The sequence below is a fragment of the Camponotus floridanus genome, unplaced genomic scaffold (genome assembly GCF_003227725.1).
Source record: "Camponotus floridanus strain SB8 unplaced genomic scaffold, Cflo_v7.5 scaffold119, whole genome shotgun sequence".
In the NCBI taxonomy this organism is placed as follows: domain Eukaryota; kingdom Metazoa; phylum Arthropoda; class Insecta; order Hymenoptera; family Formicidae; genus Camponotus; species Camponotus floridanus.
This window is the reverse complement of record NW_020229236.1, coordinates 513,023-539,536: the sequence shown is the minus strand read 5'-3', so window position 1 is coordinate 539,536 and position 26,514 is coordinate 513,023. Positions and strand designations below refer to the sequence as shown.

The following is a 26,514-nucleotide window of genomic DNA, read 5'->3' as shown; positions in this document are numbered from 1 at the left end:
TCGCCCGTTGCGTTTCTCTCCTTCTGCCTGCGTCCTCTTCCCTCGCCGCCTCCCTCTCGGCGATCCGTGTTCTCTCGTACCTTTCGGGGAAAGCGTCGACGTTAAATAGCCACGATGTCGTCGGGTCGAAGGACCAACGATGAGAGGTGGAGGCGAGTCAGCCACCACGTCGAGAGGAAGCCGTGCTCGCGTACCGTGCGATGCACCGCTCGTCGCGTCCGACCTCAACGCTGCCGCGCTCTGCAAGTATGTATGTACACATTGTCAATCGACGGGGGAGGAGGTGGGCGCGGGGAGGAAAGAAGAGAAAGAGAGAGAGAGAGAGAGGAAGCCGGTCCCTCTTGCGTCGTCGCGTTGGCGCACGAGAGAGAGAAGAGCCGTGTACGCGCGGTAAATATATCCCTCTATCGGGCCGCCAGAGCAAGACACGCCCACCGCGGACGTCAATAGCCAGTGCCGTGCCTATCACGTGCGCCGCTGGTCAACACGTGCCGCACGTGCGGGGCGCCGCTCGACGCTATCTTCTCTCCGATCGATGGAGAGAATTTCTCGTCGAGTCTTACTCCAATAAAGAAAGATAATTGGATCCAACGTAAAGAAAGTTAACAGCGTTAACGGGAGTCGAATCTCGCGAAGATTCCCTCGAGATTTTCTGATTTTTCTGAGGCACTTTTGTTCGAAATTCTCCAGGGGGAATATTTTATTCAAGAGAATATCTTCGGGATTTTTTCGTTCTTTCTAAAATGAATCTTTTTAATAAAATCTTTTTTATAAAATTTTTTAAATAAATTCTTTTATTCTATACGTTTTCCAATCATAAGGAGGAGAATAGAGCCACTTAAGCTTCATTTAAGTAACTAGATTTGTAAGTGTACTGAAGAAAAAAATGGAATAGCTTTCGAAAGATGGATATTTTCTATTTGCGTAACATTCTCATTTTTTTATCATTAAAAATTAATTGCATTACATTTAAAAAATTGTACTACACATTTATATTTTGTTAAAACATTGAATATATAAACAAAGGCAAACATCCATATTTATAATACATTTTAAACATACATAATTCATTTGTCTTGCTAACTGTTTATGAAAACAAAATTATTAAGGAGATATTTTTAATTCCCCGAGTTTCAATAAAATTCCATAAAAATTCCCTGATTTTGATGGGTTCCAGAAAAGATTCCTAAGAATTTCAATATTTTTCATATTTTTTCTGGCTGTAGACACTTTGATTAACAATTTCAGGAATATTTAAATAATGTCCAAGGGTTAAAAAATTCTATTCTATTTGAATAATAATTAGAAAAAAAACACGAGCAATCCTTGCAGATGATTATTAAAAAATAAGAAAGATATAATAAATTTGTTATTCGATGAAATATTGCATAAGAAAGATACCAATTTCATTAACTGATAACTATTTATCTGTTATTTATAGTGTGGATAAGTTCTCAGTTTAATTGAGATAATAAATTGAAAATTCATATGAATAAGAAAAAAAAATGATTTACGTGATCCGAGTAATTCTAATAATTCGCTCACGTAATACAGACATTATCCGAATGAATTAATACTACAAAAATAGGTGATATGCATATACGTGGAAGATTCAATTGAGAACGTAAGAGATGTATAATTTAACGATTGCAACCGGGGAAAGTTCATCAGCAAATTGATCAGTTGGCTCATTTTAGAAAAAGACCGAAGTCATCAGCGTGTGATTCAGAAAACGAGCAAAAAAAGAAAAAAATTGCACGCTTAACCGGCAACGGTGTATCGTTTATCGATACTCGTCGTGAAATATTCGTGTCGCAACCGCGGCTACCAAATATCAGTGCCAATCGATACAGGATCGATCGATATTCTCTGGCATCGTTCAACCAGGTTTGTGACGCGGTTGTGATAAATGACAGAGAAGCCCCGAGATTTTTTACGCGCGACTGGACATCGGTGAATGGTTATCGTAATGGCATTGTTTTCTCATTGCTTCGGCTTCGGGAAAATTGCCGATGACAGCTCGGAAAGCACTCGGAACTCGCGGGTTTTCACGAGTGAATTTTAAATTTGCGACAAGAATATATCGATCCTGGGAAGGTTTTCTTCGGGAAACTATGTCATGTACCTCATATCGATTGGAATTCAGGAAATCTATGTCGGATTACTCATATACGATATATTGCACATATATAGGATGTTTCTTAATAAGTGTGATTTTAGCAGATGATTCTTTTCGAAAATTAGGAAAGGTTTTTCATATAAACATATACTCCTACATCCCTTCCTGTGTGTTAGTTAAAATGGGTGTAAAAAAATGAGGTTTTTATTTTTTAGGTTTTTATTATAATTTTGTCTTTGTTCCAATTTTCCCAACATTTCTAATTTTATTTTTATTTTAAAATTTAACTTCTCGTAATTCGAAACCTATGCTATTTAGCATCGTGATGTGCACGATAACGTATTTTATTTTTTTTCATGAAAACTATTGATTTCATGATTTTTAATGCATATTTTTAGATGATCATATTCCGGCTCATTAAAGTTTTAATAAAAAATTGAATAGGGGTTGCTAGTTTCATCCCCTTATAACAATACGGGAGGCTGAAAAAAATATTAATAAATAACCTTTTTACTAGTATAAAATATCCATTTAATTTCATTTCTTTAATTTATTCTAAATTTGAGAAAAAAATAAAAACCTAATTTTTACTCCAATTTTTGGAGGAGTGTAACTCCACAGGAAGGGATGTAGGAGTATATGTTTATATAAAAAACTCCCCTTAATTTTCGACAAAGAATCATCTCCTAAAATTTTTCGCACTTATTAAGAAAACTTATTAAGAACACCCTATATATATGTGCAATAGCGCGTTTAATGTAATGCTGCGTATGACATTGGATCGAAGCGATAACTCGATATAGAGGATTCTTTTAAAAAAGTTGCGTGAAAATTGTTTCTAGAATTCTCTAAAGCAAGATATTGAAATTTTAAATGCGTTTGACGTGTTAAATTATTTTAAAAATTAATATATTCTTTTTCTGATTAATCGCTTGTATTTTCATTTCAACGTTTTCTATTCATTACGAGAGAATACGTAATTTTTTCTTATTGTTAGCGTTTCTTATCACACACAATGTTTCTATAGCGTGCAAAAAAATGCGAATCGATATTCTTTATATATAAGCTAAAGGTAGCTTACATAAAATATGAGCTAGTTATTATGTATTTTATGTAAATTAAAACAACGATAAAAATCTTATTATTATAATATGTAACCTTTATGTCGCTCGCGTTATATATATGTCACGTTATATATTTTTTTAATAAAAAATATAGATATACATATATTTAAATATTATATATTTACTTAATTAATTCACCGCTTTTTCATGTTTTATTCCTTTTTCTAAAAGCTAAATTATCTCGTTTTAAATGCGGAAATTGATGCAAAAAGAAATAAATCTTTTTACGTAACAAATGTCATAATAATAATAATTGAGATAATACTCGATATAGAAAGCAAACAATATTGCGAAATATTCTTTCAAATGATCGAATGAAAATTTGACACACATTATTTCTTCAAGATTCTCATAAAAAACTTTTACTTATGTATCCCTTTTTCAAGATTAATGTACGTGTTAAAAAAGGCAACACTTATAATTTTCTATGCATAAATAAATCATATCAACTTTATTTTATAAAAATCCGAGATCAAAAAAGATAAGATCTGCTGAGCAATTATGCGGAACTAATAGTCTTTTGTAAGAAAAGAGGTCTTATTATTAGACAATCCAAATAAAGTGCACACTAAGAAAGACGCAGTGGATTTACGTCACGAAATGTAGCCTTGTATAGTTGATAATTTTTGCTCAATCGGATTCTTTGTTAGCTATTGGAAGTCGCTGAGTTTTCGATCAGATAGCGAGTAAAAACTAATCAAACATCAATCACGTCAAAATGGGCGGGACGAAAGTTTTAATAAAAGTGTGTCGTGGCAAAATGTATGAAAAACGATAATAATAGTTGCGTCAATGAAAGCGATTACGTTTGTTGGAAACTTGATTGGTCGAATCAACGAACGTCATTATCATCCGTATACGAAAGAGAGAATGTATGAGTGTATGTTGTTGTAAGATAAATCGCTTGCAATTCTCTTAATATATACGAAAAAAATAAGCTATGACAGCGCGATCGTAAACGAGAAAGAAAGAGATTCATTATAGTTTGAAGATAACGACAAAAATAGAAGTGTACTGTTATAGTACTTGCCTCTGAGAAGCGGAAAAATTCAGAAACCATATGTGTAATTTAAGCCTATTATCTCTTTTTTTTAAATGTCACGGTAAAAGGAAAAAAATGTTTCTGAAAACTGTTTAAGTATCTATCTAATTGTTGATAATTAATCATTCTCCAATCTCTTTATTTGCACAGTAAATAGAATAGTTTTACATTTAAAATAAATTAAATTAATAATAAATTAAATTTAAAATAAATAGATAAATAAAATCTCCTTTTAATCGCAGAGGAAATAAAATATTTTGATAAATTTAAAATATGAATAAATGAAAAGATAAAACTATAAAAGTATATACGTTATATATATATATATATATATATATATATATATATATATATATTTGCTTTTTAATTCTTATATTTGTATTATATGAGAATTATATTATATTATATTAATATTATATTAATATTATATTATATTAATATTATATTATATTAATATTATATTATATTATATTATATTAATATTATATTATATTATATTATATTAATATTATATTAATTATTCATATTTTTATTCATATGTTAATTATATTTTATCACACTTAATTAATTATATCTTGTCATATTATGTCATATTGGCATCGTATTATGTTTCTTATCCGAAATATAACGAAATATTGGGTGTACGATCGATCAAACGAATTTATTAATTGAATTTTTCGGACACCGTACTATCAAATATTATATCGATATCCATATTATTTATAACATTAATCGAGACCATGTCCGGGATTCGAGAAACAATATTGCCGGCCCTGAAGACGGCGCGTGTAGTCGGAAGCGATGTTACAGCTGCGCATGTGAACCGAAGAGCTTACGCTCCTCTCGGGCTTTTTTTCTTCCTCTCTCTCCCGACGTCGTCGATCCCCGGACGTAACATCCCGTTCGGTCGCGGCGTACCGTCGTCGCCGATCACCCTCGAATTGTGCCGGCGCAAATTTCTAAGCCGCCCGCCGTCTAATTGTGTCCGTGAACGGGTGCTCCGGCTGCCTCATCGCGTCGGCGCTTTTTGTCCCGCCGTTTTGCACCTCAATGCGCATCGCATTGACCCGGTCGACGGATATCGTCTGCATCGCCGACATACGGTCCCGGCTTCCGTGAGTTTCGGCACGTGTGCGTATCTTCGAGTAGACGGATATGTGCATAAGTGCGTAATAGAAACGCACGCGCGACCGACGACAACGTCAACGAGGGCGAGGATGTGACGTCGGAGAATAATCAGCGGGATTTTGCAGGCGCGACGCGTCAATCGAGTGGGTTTTTTCGAAGTAAGATTCGCCGAAGGTAGATTTTGGAGACGAGAGAAAGAGAGAAAGAGGGAAGGAGAGGGAAATTCGGGCCTTCGATAATCGATACCGCGTCGCTGGCGTTTCGCGACCCGCTGGGAAATTAAAGCGACACAGTCAGAAATATCACGACGCTGAGCTTGAGCTGCATCTGATCTTAGAGATCTCTTTTTAGGTTTATTGTTCGCGTAGTTGCTACACCTTCGGTGATTGTATCTCTTCCCGAGTCCGTTTCAAATTTTTCCAAATTGTCAGTGATTTTCAACACACATTGTATGTCCCAATCGTTGTAGTAGAACGTAAAATCTCAAAGAAAAATCACGAGTCTTTCAATTACATTGTATTTGGAATTTTGTACAGTATTCTCTTTTGCAATTTGTCTATTCTACAATGTGCAAAAATCGGTGAACCTTTGAAACGTTTGATAGATTATATGTACACAGTAAAAAATTGTGCGTCCATATATTAAAATTTTCTTGTGTTACCACCTTTTGATTAGTACTTCAATTAAAATTCACTAAAATTAACATTCAACCTATATATTATTATTTTTATAACGTGTTTCATATGTTACATTTATGTCCACTAATCGTTTTAAACAATCAACATGTCTCAAAGTCAGTTTAACATTCTAAGAAAAGTTAAAGTGAATCTCCAAATAATCTTGAACTTTGACATGCAAAAATCAAATGTTTCTATTACAAATAATTTATGTTAAAATAATTACTATTATATGTTAATGTCTTCAACATTTCTTACGAATTATTGTAATTTTTTCATGTAATTTCTAATTAACTTGTATGTTATTTTTACATTACACTTAAAGTTACAAAAACAAAAAATAAATGTAAAGTAAAAATAAATGTAAAGTCGTGTCAATTATATAACAGTTAGTTTGTCAATAAGTAACATACGACGAATGAGTTATTTTAAATTAAAATTTAGAGTGGATTTTCTGGGACATGTGAAAAATGTTATAATTAACATTTTATTTTTTACTGTGTATGTTAATATTGTGTTTGAAAAAGAGAAGCAGTAAGTCAAGAAAATGTATCGTAAATATAGTTTATTATATTTTTATATCGTTGAAATATCATAAAAACGTAAATTACAAGGTTTCCTAGTATAATTATTTAAAAGCTAATAATATATCATGAGTAAATCTAATATAGCTATTAAAACGTATCATGAGCAAGAGTATGACTAATAATGTATCATGAAGCGTTAGAAGAAAAAATTACTTTGTAATTTTGTAAATTTAAATTTGTATATTTTTTTAAACTAAAAATTATTTAAATATAAGCACTATAAAAATTGCTTATTTATCGAAGATGTGCTATGCTATCTTGTCTCTTTTTGAAAGAAAATTTATCTCTGTATCTATTTAATTTATTATGAGAAAAATAAGCTAACTTGTACAAAAAATCACTAACGATTTTGATATTTTCTAAATTCTTGAACATTTTTCAAACTTATACACTCTCCGCTTTATATGTATTTTTATCGTTCTAGATTCTATTTTATAATAAAATAATTGAATAAGAGACACATGATGCATGATATAAAGAGAGAAAGATGCGAGCAAAGTTCCAACGTGATTCAAAAGGCTGTTGTTACGACTCATTACAGAAAGACTGGGCTTTGTATCGTCGAAAACAAAAGCCTTCGTTGTCGCGTCTGACTAGTACTAATGTTGAACCCCTGCAAAAATTGTCGGAAATAACCGATACATAGAGTAGTGCGTTCCGGTCAAGAATGATGGGTATTTTTTTATGCGTATCTCGTTCCGCGTCCGCTGAATGCGAGCACAGTAATTGTAAAACCAAAGGATGCGTCGCGGTTTTTGCATTTTATGCGATCGTACATGAATCACAACATTGATTCAGACAGACGTCGATATATCGTGTACGAGTTTCGCTGAAAATCGCTCTGAACGAGACTGTAAATCGCATGCTATTTCATTGTAATCGCGTCTTTTATGCAGCTCACGTTATTTTTAAGAAAGCTGGTAGCGTTTTCGCATAAATATAATTTCAGAGAGACATCACGTTTCACAAAGAAACGCGTTTGATATGCTTACAAAAGACGAATGTTAGATATTTCCGATTTTCTAACCGATTCCTTTATTCTGAATTTCAACTAAGGAATACAAATTCTTTTTTCAAATATTATTATAAAGACAAATTGCACGCTCTTAATGTGAATGATTGGCAACATCAGCAAATAATTATTTTAATACGTAAATATGTAATAATTAAAAATAAATAAATTTAAATAAGATGAGAGCTAACAGGAGTAATTGAGATTCAAATTAATTGTTTTTTTTATGAAAATTATTTTTTAATTATCTTTTCAGTTCATTTTTTGGACCATCTTCAGTGAAAAAAATGAAAAAATATATATCCTGTTTCTTGACAATTAAATTATTATTTTTTATTCTCTTTTTTTATGGAATATAATACGTATTATACGTATGTTAACATTTAATAAACTCCTTATTCCTAACCGAATATAATAGTTATTCTTTGATGCATTTATTCTGCACGAATTCGCGAAAATTGAAATTTGCTCGAGGCGATTTCGATCGCCGAATCGAAAACGCTAAAGTTTTTATTGTCTACGTGATCGTGTCATCAATCTTTTTATTATCGGCATCGCCCGTTGACACTTTCCAGCACGATCATGCATCCGAGCGTAATATTACTATCGACGTTGGTGGCCTTCGTCGCTACCGAGAGCATTCTAATGACGGAGGTCTTTGTCATTCCTATCAGACCGGAGATTTTCGACTGGAGTGCAGATGGTAAAAGACATATATTTAAGACTTCTTCTAGCTTCCTTTAGCCATCAAAAGTATCTTACGGTTCTCCAGTATTTTATTAATTAATAGCTTTGTAGACTCTTAAAGAATCTTTGATTCAAATGGAAAAATAATAAAAATAAAAAAGAAAAAAAATATTAAGTTGTATTAGTTTATTTTTTTCTTGGTATAAGTATGTTGTCGTCAATTTTTAAAAAATTCTGAGATTTTAAAATATGAATATTACTTTCTCTTCGAATTTTATAATAATTTTAATAATAATTAAAGATTCTCTCCTCTCTTTAATTTTTCCCTGCAAAGATAATTTTAATTCTTGATTACGTAGTATTTAATTACACGTCTGAATTTTATCTTGATACATTTATCAGAGAGAAACGAAAGATTTTTGCGTCTACCCACATGCATTAATATTATGCAATAAAGATTATTTACAGACAAAAATGCGATCTTGAAAACATTTTCATAGAATAATATTTTTGACAATTCGTATAGAATGATATTTTTTACAGTTTTTCCAACGTACAGTCTTTTATGGGAATTAAAATAAAAAAATATTAAATGTTTGGAGCTTTCCAAAAATGAAGGATATGTAATATCAAGTAATTACAGTTATTCGACGTGGATAATCCATTTCACGTTACGAAATAAACTTCGAGTTTTCATACGTCATTCGTGACATGTTATGAATAGTGATTACTTGCTAGATTGTTGTTGCGTTAACCTTAGAGGCAACATTGTCGCATACCGTGATACTTTCTAATTCAGCGCCTTCAATTTCAGCGATACACGAAACAAGCCATTAAAGTTATCGCGGTTTCGCAAAGATAACGTCATATTTCCTGAATTAAATGAGGCTCTTTTTATATTCGCATGAAAAAAAATCCATTTCTTATTCTCAAACTTAAATCTATTAATCACTTCAAAAGAAGTGGAAGGACCTTAGACAGATTTTAAAGATTCTATATCGCGACGATTTATATTTGGATACTTGAGCAGACATTACTCATGTATTTTTTTTTATTTTGCTATTTTTAGTTATATTTTTTCATCAACGTTAAAGATTGTTGTCATATCACATTAATTTTATTCTACTGTCTTTTAAATATCTTGTATATGATAAATTTTTATTCTAGCTTTTTCTTATCTTTCCTACTTTTATTTTTTATCCATATAGTATAACTTACATAAATATTCATACGATAATTAAAATTCTTTTAAATTCCCTTTTTATTCTTTCCTTATCGTGCTTACATAATTAACCTGACATTTTCCAATGCAAATATATCGAACGTTTATAATCCGTGTCATTTTATTTCAGGACACTCCGATCAATTTTCGTATCAGCCTTCTTTGCGGGACGCCCCCGATCTTCCATCATGGATACATTACACTTATAGTAAGAAGGATCATCACGGTTTTTTGTACGGCGTAGCGCCCAAAGATCAAAAGTACTTTCAGGTGATAAACAATCAGCAGACTATATTATCAGCTACGCGATTGACGATGTTATGTAACTACGACGATAATTACAGCTGGAGATTGTGGGACTGAATAAGCACACCTATGAAACTCGCTACAAGGTGCTCGATATGAACGTACTCGAGAAAGAGAATCTGACAAAGTACGAGGTGCACCTGAAAATCGACAACCTCAACGTGGAGGACATGTTCGATCGCAATCGCACCGAGAAACTCCTCGACATATTTAGGTCTGTCACATTAAGCGACACTCAATTCTCCCCGTTTCAATGTCCTTGATAGCGATAGCGAACGTCATTTATCGTTTCCTTCCTCGAGACGAGACAAGGGAATTTTTTGATAATGACATACGTAATATATATGCGGTAATTCGATAATTACATCGGCGCGATAAACTCGTTCCACTCGTTTTGATTGCAGGAAAAAGTTGTGGAAAGGCGCCGCGGATCTGTACGTAACCTTTTTGGCGTCTGCGATTGAGCTCGGAGCTCGTTTACCTCTGAGACCCAGCGAAGGTGAAGGGTGAGTCACGTTTTCGAGATTATCAAATCCAATTCAACCCTTAAGCCTCTAGATTAGAGTTTGCTGAATCTTAGAATGTGACAAAACTTACAACTATGATTTTCGTTTCTTTCGATCTACAAAATATTTTTAATCATTAATTGTCAAGTAATATTCGCGATCACCAAGTCGTAATAAATATATTAAAGAGTATGATTGAAGAAATAAAAAAAATTAATAAGCTAGTTAGTTTTTCTTTACGATTTCTTTTCCAATCGTTTCACTGAAATAATTAGCTAATTTTCATACAGTTGATGTAAATTAAAATTACAAACAGAATGATATTGTCAGAACGAGATCAAGCAGTTTCTCCGATATCGCTGACGTACTAATCGTCTGATCAACAACTTTGTGACGTGCATCCGCGGCGCACAGTTGTTTTTAAAATAATATTATATTGCTACTTCCTATCTATGTGCGCTATCGTTTATGCACTCGACGGGAGGAAGGTACGTACTCTTATCGGAGGCTGGATATGTTTAATCAAATTGCGGCCGAGAAACTTTGAGAAATGAGAGTCATTAGAAGAGTGAGTCACCACAGTTACACAGTAAAAAATTATGCGTCCATATGTTAAAATTTTCTTGTTTTACCACGTTTTGATTAGTATTTCAATGTAAAATTAACATACAACTGATATGTTATTATTTTCAACGTTTTCATGTGTTACATTTATGTCAACTTTACAACTTAACCCTTTGTATATGTCTCTTAGAAATGGAATATTATTTTGAGTATTTTTAATATAATCATTTTAAACAATCAACATGTCTCAAAGTTAATTCAACAGTTTAAGAAAAATTAAAGTGAATCTATAAATAATCTTGAACTTTGACATATAAAATAATCAAATTTACTAAACTCAAATGTTTCTATTACAAATAATTTAAGTTAAAATAATTACTGTTATATATTAATGTCCTCAACATTTTTTACGAGTTATTGTAACTATTTTTTCATATAATTTTTAATTAATTTGTATATTATTTTTACATTACACTTAAAGTCACAAAAACAAAAAATAAATGTAAAGTATCGTGTCAATTATATAACAGTTAGTTTGTCAATAAGTAACATACGACGAATGAGTTATTTTAAATTCAAATTTAGAGTGGATTTTCTGGGACATGTGAAAAATGTTATAATTAACATTTATAATTAACATTTTATTTTTTTTACTGTGTACTGTCTGTTATTATTTTTTTCATATTTTCGTCCAATATCCCCTATTCGTTACGCACTAAATACATTACAAAGCACTCCATTTTTCAAATAATTACAATTTATTAAATTCATTTTCACGAGAATCGTAAAGCAAAGTCATAGCGTTTCGTTACATCAATGATGTTACATGCAGTACATGTTAATATAAAATTCCAGAGCTCTTCTTTACGTAACAATCAACAGGCTAAAGAATTTTGCGCAAACCATTTTGAATTGTAATTTCAAATTCTTGCTGGTTACATCATCGCGATTAAATCGTGATGATTTATTACGCGTCTTCTTCCACGTTCTATGATCCATTGACAAAAACATTGTTTTTTCAAAGACATTGTGTAAAAATAACCGTAGTTTCCCATAGAATCTGGGACTGAGTGATACTGTTATTCACGCATTTCTCGGGAATAAACTTTGGATTTCAAACCCTGCAGACTTTCCGATTAGGATTGTACTGTGACTCCCCCAAGATTCTGATTCCACGGATCATTGATCACAATTTATCATGGACAATTTATCACGTACATTGATAACGCGATTCGCTTTCATGGCAGTCACATTTTTCGCAGGAAAATGCGTCTTTGAATGATGCGGATTTTCTATAATCGATGATTGTACCGCGTATTATCGATACAGGCAACGATTATTATTTTTTTCTGCGAGATTTATGCGTTATCGAAGAGATATAAAATTGGAAGAAAATAAGGAAAGCTCGTACACGGATAATTCCGACGAATGTAATTTATAAAAAAAAATTAAAACCGCGTTTACATAAGTGTAAAGCACATTTTTTCCCCGTAATAATTTAATAATTTAATTTCGACCGATGTTGCGGAATCTCGAGATTCAAGTTCCGCCCATCTTTACGCTTGTTTACGCGAAATCGCGGAGGAAAATAATTTCGTCGCGTATGCAGAACGAGCGAGACGAGTCGTACGCGGTGTTGATGTTATTGAAACGCGGCGCGGCGTGGGTGGACTTCCTTCCGGTGTAACAACATGTGACATAAAAACAACGTATTTGCGTGTGTCGCATCAAAAGAAATTCAAATCGTTGCGAAATCGTTGCACACGACGGGATAGCCGGGCGAAAAAGAGAAGGAAGATACACACGCATTATATATTCCCGATGTATAGACTCGTGTTTGGATAAACACCTCGGGACAAAGAGTTTTGCAACGAGATATCGATTCATTATGAAGCAGCTGAAATTTATATTTAAGCCGTGACGTGCCTTAAATCCAAAGAGAAAACATCACGATCTTTTACAAAGAAAACAGGAGGCCGATTATTAATATTAATAATGAATACGTTTTAGTGTTTTAATTATCTTTTTCGAGATAACACTTGTTGCTTCCGACGATTCTGATTCATCGCGTGTAACTGAAAATCGAATCATCAATCCTCATGAGAAACGTGCGAGGTAATTTTTTTACAAATAAACCAGGAAATAAATTATTTTCTCTTCTATAACGTTGAATTTAAACATAATTTATATAAGATATTCATATTCAGAATATAACAAATTGTTCCCGGACTATATTTCATCGATATATTCAATAATTAAAAAAAAAACAGGAAAATATAACATTGTGAGAAATGCTTTTTCTCTTTTAATTTTATTCGTGACGCATGGTCTCCTTTTTTGCGCGATGCTCGACATGTCCGGATAAAAACCTTTATTCTCCCTCGTTGAAACGTCTCGTGGAGACTTTACATCTGTAACGCGAATGCATTCCCGACACATCGTGTCTGCTGGCAACGGTAATAAAGTCAAGAATATCCGCTACTACGAATTATCGCTATTATTCCAATAACACGCAATACATGTACACGTCCCATACAGCACAGAATATTGTAGCAATATTATTAATATTGTTGCAACGTTGCAGCAACATTTGCAATATTGCAGCAATATTATTAATATTGCTGTAACATTGCAATATTATTAATATTGTTGTAACATTGCAGCAATATTATTAATATTGTTGTAACATTACAGCAATATTGCAATATTCTGTACTGTATGGAGCTTGACAGATTCGAGCAATCGAAGTTACCTTCTTTCACACCTCGGCGTGACACCCACGTATGTCGCTCACGTGAATCACCAACGTATCACCGGCGCCCTGTACGTCCCATCAATGTCGAAGTGGCGTTTAAGCACGTGTATCACCTCAGATGTGCGATCAAGCGAAAGTTCGAAACCTCGTTACGCCCACGAGTGATGAGATCAATCGATCGATATCGTAAACCCGCGTGCACTTCTTGATTTTGATTTGTTAAAAATAGATTAAAAAAAAATAAGGAACACTTAAGCACTTGTTCGGTGGCCAAGACCAGACTGACCCTTTATCGTCTCTCGGATGAAATTTTGAAGGTGTTACCTTAACCGAGCGAAGACTCGAAATCGCGTTTACGATAGCGAGACGATTAATCTCCCTCGTGATCAAGATAAATCGATTACGCTGATCGATTGCACGCGTCGGTTGTCACTTTTAGACTTATTGCGTCGCGCGAAGTACGATGACACCAACGACAGTGCCAGCGGCAATTATTCCCAACATAAATGCGACATTCTCGTCATGCTCGGGACATTTAGCTGACTGACTGGCGGGGACTTGTTTCCACAAGTGATAAGGCCGCGCCTAAGGAGCCACCTCGTGCACTCGATTCGTATCAGTGCACCATATCAATGCCGCGTATCAGCATAAAAACCGGGAGTAACGATTGCAAGATCGTCGGGATCTCATTGGACGTTGCCTTCGCCGTCCGTTTATCAATGTAAATTTTCGAGTACGAACGTATAATATATTATTGGAAAGTCACGTACTATTTCAAAGTATAATTTCAAGATAAAATGTGAAAATAAATATAAATTTTATTTTTAATTTGAATCTGACTGTGCTACGTTTCCAGTAATTATGAAAAAGAAATTACTTTTTCGATAGAAACAAATGTTATATATAAAATGCTTAGCAAACAGGTATTAATCTTTTTTATATATTAATTGATTAGGTGAACCTTATACATGATGGATTAATATTCGCGTAAAATCAACTAAATATTCGCAATAAAGCCTCGAGGGCTGTTATTTGACATTATTTGCGAGATATATTAATTTTAAATTGTTATTTGCACGCAAGAAAGCTCAATATTATGAAATATTAATTATATTATCGTCTATCACAATTAGCAGAATATATTCAGCAAAATTTAGATTTATTCAATAACAATTAAAAAAGATGAGAATAAAATCATTAAAATATGATTAGCCATAATTTTTCTCGGGTAAGCAAGATCGGGATAGATATTTGGAACAAAATATTTCTGGCGAGAAAGCGACGATTAATAATAATTTTCTTGGAATACAATATTAATTTATATCGACAGCGTTAATAATTTACAAGGAGCAATTGTTCGCGTGCGCTCACTGCATTTAATTGTTAATGCATGCTACGGGCAAAAGTCCCACGCGTGCTACTTAAAAGAATCCTTGACGGGAATGACGCAAATACGTACTGTGTAGAGCGAATATCGTAATATGATTCGTCTGATTGTTTGAGAGTCAAAGTTTGTTCGTAATAAAACGAGCGATAGCTCTTTGATGCCTGTGAATTTTGGCTTGATCGATGCTCGATGTTTTTCACATTATTACACCTCCTAATAGTCCTTCCTTGTAATCCTTGTCGTCCTAACCATACGAAGGACAGAATAAAATATAGCTTTCTTGTTTCAGAGTCGTCGTGAGATTGGGCAGCACGATACCGTTCTCGCAAGAATTGAACGAATTGCAGGAGGAAGTGAAGCCACTTTGGAAAATGCCATCGTGTCCCAGAGACTTCAAGAGAACCAGCGTGGAAATTCTCTTCCGAGAGGCTGAATTCAGATTGGATTGGTGCTCCTTCAGATTAGTAAGTTAATTGATCAAACTGCGCTACAATATTTTCTCATTTGTTATGTCACGTTATAATAAACCAGAGAAGAGTGTCTCTTCATCAGTGAAGACCTAAAGAATCTGAAGACTCCGCCTGTTACATAATTTGCTCACTTGTATTATTTGCCTTCCAAAAAATTATGCACTCATGACACAATATGTTATCATATATCAGTGTACACGCATTTGATATATCTATCTTCTCAGGCGAACTCGGCACGTCTCCAAATACATCGACGATGACAATGCAGCTTTTACTTTATCGTCATCTATCGTCATTGTGTATTTTTCAAGTTATTTTTTCAATCATCGCGCCAACATCCTTAACTTGCGCAAATGCTGATTCCGCAGACTCATCGTAATCGATTGATTCCCATCTGACATCTGATGATCTCGCGCAAGATATCGCAATCCGCATCCGAAAATCGCGCACAGCCTCCAACATTTTATGATATTTTCTTCACTATTCGTGATGGTTGAGACGATAGTTACTTTCTCTAGCTAGAGGAGGACCAGCAGAGTCTGCAACACGAGAGCGCTCGGCGAGGTCCTAGCGTCGTAGGACTCCCTTCGTCAGGAATCTCGGAGCACACGGAATGGCGTTGGGCTCGTTCGACGAAAGCCAGCGTACCCACGAGGAGCTACTTCAAGGAAATCGTCATCACAATTTTCATACCGGTCATCCTGTTCCTCGTGTTAGGCGCCTTGCTCAGCACCGCCTTCTGTCTGCATCACGAGAAAATGTAAGCGTTTGTTCATCACATCTTGTCGGAGGCGAACCAGTCGGAGCTACTTTAACGCGATGGCCATCTGCATTCCGGAAAAGTTATTTTTAATTCGCACATTCCTATATCTTTTATGAAAACCAACACGCTTACGTATTTTATGCCTCTCTTTTTCTTTTCGTTTAATGTAGATTTCGTCATTTTATATTTCATATTCAGTGTTTTACTTCCGCTTCTCTTTGATCGTATCCAGTCAATTTTAACGCTCTGACGTCATACGTATCTCTCTCAAGGGTATCTTTATTTCTTATCTGTAGTTGCGATGGATAATTACTAACATAACATTATTTCCTGTTTAGCATTTATATTGAGCGTAAATTAAGATTACATCTGAGTACTTCGTAATTTGAGGAAATGCATGCATAACCTGCTGAAACAATCATGTTGCAGCAGGATAAACATTGAAGAATTTTAATTTGATTGCGTTTACAAAAACTATTGTTTGGGTGTCTTCACAGAAAAAAGGATATTCTTGTTTTATTTAAGGAAAAATAATATTAATTAAGGAAAAATATAATTGCTTGAATAATTGCTTAAATAAAGCCATTTTATATAATTCAATCAAAAAATATATTCTTATGAATTAAGATTTAATTTTCTTGAATGGAAAAGAAACAATGTTAGATAGAAAATAACATGTTTAAATCAAAGATTATAATTTTCTTAAAGTAGAATTAAATAATTATATAATTATATAATTATATAATTACAGTATATATTCTTGAGATGACAATTACAATATTAAAATAAGACTATAATATTGTTGAAATTTAAAATTATTAAATTCTTCTAAGAAGATTATAAATTGTTGCGTATATACGAATCAATGAACGCGTTAGTTTAATAAGTTTATATAAGTTATGATTTGACACTTATTTTTTTCTGTGTGCGATATATATTAATTCCGATAAAATCTCAATACTTAATGAAACTCATTTAATGACAGTAGAAAGTAGGAAGCTGTTGCGTCTTTATTATTATTATATGTGTCATTTCATTCATAAGTAGAAGTAATCTGATATGTCTATCGGCACGATCGAAACGCTTAAAATTATGAATGCTCGATAAATAAATTTAAAAAATATGCGTGCTGCATTTGCTGTGCATGACGCATCATGAAAACGAAGAATACACAAGTCAGAGTCTGACTAGACAGGTAGAAATAGCGTAAAACGTTAATTTTTAAATCGTCAGCGAAAAGTTTTAACGAGTCCAAAGATCATATAAAGTAAATGTATCCCGATAAATAATTTTATGATAATAATAAAGCAAATAAATAAATCATAAATTAGGTATAATAAAGAATTATATAATAATTATATGTATACATAGTTATTATATACGCAAAAACAGATGATTCATTTATAAATATTAAATGGATGATACATACTTATAAATATAAATCTAATTAACGATAAAATAAAAAAACACGGGAATCGTAGTTCTCCTTGATTTGCAGAATATCGCGAAGAAATCGCCAGATGAAACATACCTGTTGCATGTCACATTGGCAAAAAAAAAAAAAAAAGAAAAGAATAAGGCCGTCCAGATATGAATGACATTCGCGAAAAGGAACGGAAAGAGGAGTAAATAAAAAATTTACGCGAATATAAAATTGATTTCGATATATGCAGACGGAAGCTTTTGTGACGTGTATAATTACATCGGTCATTATATAATACACATGTATGAGATGCAAAAATGATTGTTATACGATTATATACAGGTTTCGCATACAAAGTGGTCGACTATTATCGGAAAATATTTTAAACGAAAATTTAAAGTTAGATAAATATTATATGAGACAAAAACAAAAATAATTTGGACGATTTTTAATGTTTAATCGTTAGAAATTTTAATACTTGAAATAGAGACACTCAATCAAAGTTTTCGCCGAAAAAATGGTGCAATTTTTTATTTAGAGACAAAATTTGCACGCATGATATTTTTCAGCACTTTTTTACATACACGTATATGAAAAGATTAGGAGCTATTTATTTTGCCATATATATTATCACGTTCCAGTTTTCTCTATTTGCAGCTCAAGGCAAATAAAAACCGGCATTCAGGGTCGGCTAATTTGCGAGTAATGAGTCGCGACAAAGAGGCGAACAATGTGTCTTTCTAGAGGCGGTAAAAAGATTAAAATTACATAGTATATATATTGGGATGCAATGTGTATAGCTCATTTATGCGATATAAATAACCGGTTGCGAGCGACTATAGATATGGATAGGAGATTCTTGTATATAATACCATGTGATATAATACCGATTTAAACATGATCTTATTATGAACGTATTTGCGTGCGTCATGTTTGTGGCGCGTATAAATACGTTTTTTTAACTGGTAAAAGAAAACACGACTATTTTAGTTCGTCGAGCGTCAAACCTGTTTGGGTTCCGATCATTAACGGCAATTAAATTGATAACGTCGTAAAAGGTGACATTCTTGCTTATAATATTTTCGATTTGAAATTTTCTTTCTTATGCACGCCTTTTTTTCTTAATTGCCACCTCCATTATTTCACAGTAGCCTATTATAAATTAAAATCGAAATAGCTGTCTAACTGCAATATTTTCAAATATATATTCTCGAGAATGCAGTGATCATTTTTATCGGCGTTTTGTTTAATAATTATCTCAATTAGCTGTAATACTCAATTACCAGTAATATCAATAATGGTCTGTGATGAGGAATAGAAAATAAGAACTGAGAAGAGAAAGAATCAAAGGAAAATAGAAAGAACGAAAAAATAATAGAAAAAGAAAAAGGAGTCGCAAATTTTACATTAATTTTTTGACGACGATACGACATGTATATATCATAATATTGCTAGTGTCTAGCCGGATTCTTCATGATATCTGATGTTATGTATTTAAAAAAAGGCGCAATACCTTTCTTTTCAAATGGCCATGTCTAGTCACGACGATGACAGCGCGAAATCGTAACAGCTGATCTCTCTCTCTTTTTCTCTCTCTCTCTTTCTCTCTTTCTCTCTCCCTTTCTCTCACTATGCTACCTATCATTCGCACACTTGGTCTCTTTCACACCGCGCGTGTACACACATATGTTAACTAACTAATGCGTGGCATGTACGCATGCATACGTGCATGCGTGCTTGCTTGCGTACATATGTACGACGAACGGGTAAGTGACCGCGAGTGATCGGTGCCTCGCGATCAACGGTCAGATGTTGTGTGTGACGCGATCGAAATCGATGTGACGCAACGGAATCGCTTATCGGTAAGCGCGGAAATAGAACGACGTGTCGCCGATCGACGCCGATTTCCGCCGATCGGCGACCGCGCACCGCGTGCTAATTTTACTCCCGCGTGTAAACACCGCCTGCCTTTTGTATTCTCGCTTCTGCTTCTGGATTTTGTCATTCTATAATCGCGATCAATGCGTCGATCCAATCAACGTGTTAAAAAGAAACGCTGTTATTTTGCAAAATGCGTGTTATGGAAAAATGAATTCCATTGAATATTATTTTTCATTGGGCAAATGATTTCAAGTAATCATTAATGTAGCTTCCGACTTAAAAAAGAAGTCTTGTTAAAGTCTTATTCCAATTACACAGTAAAAAATAAAATGTTAATTATAACATTTTTCACATGTCCCAGAAAGTCCACTCTAAATTTTAAATTAAAATAACTTACTCGTCGTATGTTAATTATTGACAAACTAAAAATGTTAAATAATTGACACAATACTTTACATTTATTTTTGTTATTGTGACTTTAAGTGTAATGTAAAAATAACATACAAATTAATTAGAATTATATGAAAAAATAGTTACAATAACTCGTAAGAAATGTTGAAGACATTAACATATAATAGTAATTATTTTAACTTAAATTATGTGTAATAGAAACATTTGATTTTAGTAAATTTGGTTATTTTTGCAAGTCAAAGTTCAAGATTATTTGTAGATTCACTTTAACTTTTCTTAGAATGTTAAACTGAGACTTTGAGACATATTGTTTAAAATGATTATGTTAAAAATACTCAAAATAATATTCCATTTCTAAGAAACATAAAGATAAAAAAGAAAAAAGAAAACTATAAAGATTAACAATGCAGTAATTGGAATATTATTCTTAAGACTTTAATTATTATTTTTAAGAAAATCCATATTATTTTACAAACGTTATTATACTATTATGAATTAGACCGAAACCGTTTGTAAAATAATTGATTTTCTTAAAAATAATAATTAAAATCTCAAGAATAGCGCTCCAATTAATGCGTTGATTCTTATAATGGTTTGATTCTTATAACTTTCTTTTTTATCTATTTGAGTAAAAATTTGTTTAGAAGACAAACAGCGGGAAAGATAAAAGAATATTTATGACCAAATTTGACTATATTACTTGATATATATGTTTATAAACACATAAAACAAGAAGTTAAAAGATATTTGAAAGATGTTTTAGATGTTTTAGATGTGTATTGTGTGAGGATACATCACTTTAACGTATTAGTAGAAAAATTATTTTTATTTTTGATAGCATACATAAGTGTTTTATTTTTTCAAATAATATGTACAAGTTCACAAAATGATGTAACGCTATATCAGCTATACGCTTCAATTACTGGTCATAGCCGTCATAAGCCGTCTACCACTAAAAGGCGTGAACTGACCGGAAATAATGTTTACAACGACTATAAAAGCCACTTTACAAAGTTATCATGTAAGTGCCATCATGAAACTATAAATTTTTCTGGACGCTGATGAGAATTAAATTATTTTTTTCTTATTTTTGTGGCTGTATGAGATGTATTTACGTAAATTATTATAAGACAGTATCATTTGATTCGTCTGAAATCATGCTACAAAATTATTAAATATATTATCAAATCAATTGTTTCTAATATTATGGCTTATAATTTTCAAATGGTTAATTAAAATTCAAATGTATTATGAATAATTTAATACATTAATAAGTTTTTTTGCAAACATCTTTTTTTATTATTTTTTTTATTATTTTATCAGCGAAATGCTTTGCACGCAATAATATAATATACGTAATGTGTGTACAATATACGTAACTTTCAATAACATTGATTAAATTAGGCATTCTGCGTCAAGGAATATCAGTATTTATTGTAAATATTTATCAAAAACTTTTCGAATCTTACAATGATAATGTATATTCGAGAATGATACGCGAAATCATCTAATCTAATCGTTTAATGTCAATATTTTTCATAATGCGAATTAAAACTCTTGAGCAATTTATAAACAACATCAATGTACGCGAGGTACGTCAAGAAAATAATTATGAATTTATTTTGCTCATCACAAGTATATCTGTTATTAAACGTAATATTTATCAAATGTTTGGTAAAATAAATTATCAATGATAATACAACATTTCTATAGAATTATTTTTATACAATTTATATATTTTTATAAATAATTTTCGTTCAGAATAATTTATATATAATTTTTTTATATAATTTTATATATATGTTTTATATATAATTTTTTTTATATTTTTTATATAATTTTATATATAATTTTATATTTATATATATAATTAATTAATTTTATATATAATTTTATATATTTATTTTATATTTTATATGTATAAATTTTATATATAATTTATATTATAAAACATATTTTAGTGACTTTACATTATGCCAATTCTATGTTTAATCTATAGTAATAAAGATCCCGCGATAGTGGCCTTTCTCCTATCGAAATCATGCATCGTCGCTGAAAATTCCAACTCGAATTCAATTCCGTGGCCATAAATGGAGATGCGCGATTAAGTGGAATACAGCGGAATTTTAATCGGGTCGGGCGCGTTTGCAAAAGAGGAGACGACCCTGTCCACAAAGCGCACTCGCACGTCGCACGCTCGAGTGCGTGTCTTCAAGTACATATGTGGGGCGTAACAATTTTCATTGGCGCGTCGCGATAATAAGTCAATTACGTCGTGTTACACGTGACGACGATTGACGCAACACTGACGTAGTCGTGTTCATTTCGCACGAGGAAGGGAAGGGAAGGGGGAGAGGAAGGGGAAAGAAATCGGGATTCATTGAAGTTACAATCGAGGAGAGAGCGTGCGCGTTTATTTTCACGTTCCGGGTTCGTGTCCAGCGATCGCTGCTCGTGTTCTCCCCCAAGGGCCTCCGACGAACCGTGTCGTGATCCACGCGAGCGCGATCAAGGTAATCACGCGGTTGATAATACGAGCGCTGTGCAAACAGGAACAGGACTCACGCGCGTCATAGACGCGATATGACTCATAAAAAATTTCTGGCGGTTGCGGCAGCCCGCAAAAAAAAAGAATCCACTTTTCTTTCGGATGGAAACGTAAAAGTTTGTCGCGCAACGGAAGGTCTTTCTCATAATTAGGCGACAAATGGGTTTTACCCCTCTTCCAGCTGTTCGTTTAATCATGTTCTATCGATTTTCTTCCTATTTTATAATATAACATATGAACGTCAAGTTGCGATGAGAATTTAATTAAATGATACATATCTTCTATGTATTCTTCCTGTTTGAAATTCCAGGGATCCTTAGCACATTCCCAAAATTTCATTATATTACATTGATAATATGTTAATATTACATTAATATTATATAAATATTAATTATTACACAATATATTAATATTATATTAATATTATATAAATTTTAATTATTATAATATGTTAATATTATATTAATATTATATACATTTTATTTAATTTTTAATTATTAATATTATACAAACATTGAGGAAAATTTTGAAGCAACTTTTTGAATTAAAATGACATTTTATTGTAATATTTTCTCACCGTCGATGAGAATGATTGGAATATTACATAGCCGATTAAATGTCTAGATAATTTACTGCGAGATTGGTAATTTAATGTTATTTTAATAGCAAATGAACGTCAGATATAGATGTTATTTATAAAAACCTGTTTAAAGACTTGTTTAAATTTTTCCATTTAAATATCTAAATATCTGTAATTTTTTCTTCATCTTTTTACTACACTTGTGTATGTTTTTGTCTTCGAAGTTTGCAAGCGAGATTATTCTGACGTAAATGATAATTAAAATGTTGGTCATTAAAAAAGAATAATATACTATTATCTAGTTATAAGAGTCATGTTTTGTAAGAATATTTATATAGTTTATATTACGTAATCTAGGTTATTATAATTTATGATTGACGCAAATGTTAATGTTAAATCACTCGGGTGTTTGCATCTAGCATTAGTCAGTTATTATTTTTAAAAATATTCGACGAAAAAACGTAGATATTTATATCTTATTTTCTTAGGACAGATCCAGGGTCAGATGAATATTTTGACGAACTCTTTAATATTTTTCTTATAAAGGAACAACCTGTTAGGTATGTTTACAATTGAGTAAATAATTTATTTGAGATTTTTACTGGATACTAATTGTTGCAACATCACTAAAAACACTATTAATTTTGTTTGGTGAGTGTGAATCATAGTATGACAAATTGATAAAAAATTAATTGATTTTATCATTTTAATTAGTTTAAATGAATATATTTATTTCTGATTAATTTCCTCATATATTAAGCTTTTTTAATTTATCGTCTCTTTCTCTTTCTCTGCATGTTTATCATATAACAAACTATCATTTAAATTTAATGATATTGGAATTTACGAGCTTCTTTTAAAAGTTGTTTTGAAGATTAATAATATTTTTGTAATGTGTTATATATGACGATAAAAAATTATAGCTGATCAATAAGTTTTCGATCAAGATTGAATTTTAATTTTATTCATAAATTCCTAATGGTATTTTTATCGCATCAAATAAACGCGAATAATAAATTCAAATTGTGAAATATTGTATCAAGTATTGGCCTTCTGAATTTAAATAAAATCCTGTTTTAATAAAGCTATATACTTATTTTTGCAGCGAAAAACGAGAAGCTACACCAGTAGAAGGAATTGGAAATAACGGAATACAAATGGTACAATATGCCATGTCGGAAAGAGGCACTTTGAAATCTCTGTCAGCTCAACCATCGAGTCCGAATGATTCTCTGTCGCGAAGTCCAAGGTAGAAATTTAGATCGCAGATTAAAAAATATAATTTCGACAAATTTAAATTAATTTTCGACATTGTAAAAAGAATTATTTTACATGAATTATCATATTTTCTATCAGTAATAAATTAAATATAAAGCTCGCCATCATGTACATTCTTGCAATGAAATTCAAAGTTATGCAAATTATATCGCTTTTAATCTCTGGAAATCTGATGGTCGTAAATAATCGATAATCAATTTATGATGATGATTTATATCCTATTCTTTTTGCACCAGAATTTCTCTCTTCGGAGAATAGATTCAGTTTTTAGATAACGTGTAAAAAAAAGTCAAATTATCGTGTTGTTGCGATTAGCAATTTCTAGCTTAGCAGGACATCATTTCCTAAGAAAAGAAACAATGCGCGTGCATAATTCGCAGACAAGTCATTAATCAAACGTACGAGTACACGTGCTATAGTAATATATAACGTTGTAATTATTTCCAGTAAAAGAAAAAATAAAAAATAAATCAACGACATTCGCATAAAGAATGAATCTCTTTATTCTTTACAAATATAAAGAATGAATCTCTTTAGTCTTTATAAATACTCTTTACTAAATTAAACGCAAATATATTACGCAAAAACCAAATACGTTAAAAAAATTATATATCGCACGAATAAAAAAAAAACAATGTTTCGGATAATTTAAGTCATAAAAAAAATACAAATTTTTTTTTGAAAAGTCATTTAAAAAGAATGTTAAAAATGTTTTAAAGATATCAATAGATCGTCTCTATTTTGTTTTTTATACACTAGTTGGCGGTTTAAATCTTACCTGAATGCACGTGATTATAATAAATGTCATTTTTCAGAATCTCCGGCGAACGTTGCAATCCATACATTCGCCCAAATCCGCCCCCTTACACCGGGCCGACTAATTTGTAAGTGCAATATTTCTGAATCGCGATTTTTGCGTGTGCAATATACCGTGTACCTAATTCACTTATGATTCACAGTACCAGCTTACGCGCCGATTTCTGACTATACGAGCAACCCGCGAAAACGTGGTTTTGCTAAACGAATATAACTCGCGGGTGGCTTTCAATCAGCACGTTTCGAGGCCAAGGACTACTAACTCATCGAAACCGACTTGAAATTTGCAAGTTCAATCAGACATTAAATATGCGCGCGTCGCTTATTATTGCTAACTATAAGCAGGCATTTGCGTCATTTGTTTTGACAAATTAATTTGCGCCTGGAAAATTTCTCGAAACATGTCTCAACGAGACGAATCTGTAGTAGACGAGTTGCAAATATATAGAGAAGAGTTTTTTTAATAATATATTGTACATTATATACATACTAGTCGCATTATATAACAATCAAATAAATTGCATAACATTTAATGTGATTATGTATCTTATAATCGTAATGCACATTATAATGTATCTTATAAATGTAACATAACGAATTTTTGCATATTCAAGTATATTGAAGAAATAAATCTACAGTTCTAAAGATGTGCTTTTTGATTTTAGTTATCACATTAAGAATAAGCATTTAAATTTGGATTAATTATTTCACTTCATTATTTCACAGAATCTGTTGTCTAATTTGTACGAATTATTTATGAATAATTTTTGTTTTTTTACCCACTCTATTACTTAGGAAAAAAGAAGCATATTTTTCTATGAAATAATTTTAGTTTTCGAAATATATATATATATATATATATATATATATTTATTATATTTATTATAATTTTTAATACATACATACATACATATATATATATATATATATATATATATATATGTATATATATGTGTGTGTGTATGTATTAAAAATTATTCTACAAAATTATTTATCTGTCAAACTGGCGACTGAAACTATATTTTAATGTAACATACCTGAATTAACTATAATATTGTGAACAAGATGAATTTTCCATCGACCGTTATGTCTGGAGAAGCCGAATTGCTTGTACTGCATCTGCAACGGAATAAAAGTTTGAAATGAGGGGGAAAAGTTTGACAAGAGATGCAACAAATAAATAACCTTTCTACCAAATTTATAGCGTCTTATAGCGATTAATTCACCT

General features: G+C 32.0%; 1 protein-coding gene across 5 annotated transcripts; it reads left to right on the top strand.

Annotated features, from left to right (window-relative positions):
* Positions 1-108: 108 nt before the first annotated feature.
* LOC105247882 (alpha-sarcoglycan) lies at positions 109-25,904 on the top strand. Of its 5 annotated transcripts, none has more exons than XM_011252336.3 (11): positions 121-246; positions 8,265-8,392; positions 9,729-9,868; positions 9,943-10,118; positions 10,309-10,410; positions 15,406-15,580; positions 16,105-16,346; positions 23,681-23,752; positions 24,298-24,441; positions 25,286-25,354; positions 25,430-25,904. In XM_011252336.3, exons 1-11 carry the CDS (start codon positions 140-142, stop codon positions 25,452-25,454), a joined length of 1,380 nt encoding a protein of 459 aa, XP_011250638.1. In that variant the 5' UTR covers positions 121-139; the 3' UTR covers positions 25,455-25,904. The 5 variants fall into 5 exon arrangements, with proteins under 5 accessions (XP_011250644.1, XP_011250638.1, XP_011250639.1 ...); XM_011252341.3 differs by lacking the exon at positions 121-246 and adding an exon at positions 5,079-5,416 and having other exon boundaries at positions 25,430-25,903; XM_011252338.3 differs by lacking the exon at positions 121-246 and adding an exon at positions 5,081-5,571 and having other exon boundaries at positions 25,430-25,902.
* The last annotated feature ends 610 nt before the right edge of the window (positions 25,905-26,514 follow it).

Excerpts from the sequence above, each read along its gene's own strand:
- LOC105247882 (XM_011252336.3), top strand. The coding sequence starts at position 140 with ATGAGAGGTGGAGGCGAGTCAGCCACCACGTCGAGAGGAAGCCGTGCT. Across the intron at positions 10,119-10,308 it reads AAACTCCTCGACATATTTAG|GAAAAAGTTGTGGAAAGGCG; the intron begins GTCTGTCACATT and ends TTTTGATTGCAG. Across the intron at positions 24,442-25,285 it reads TCTCTGTCGCGAAGTCCAAG|AATCTCCGGCGAACGTTGCA; the intron begins GTAGAAATTTAG and ends GTCATTTTTCAG.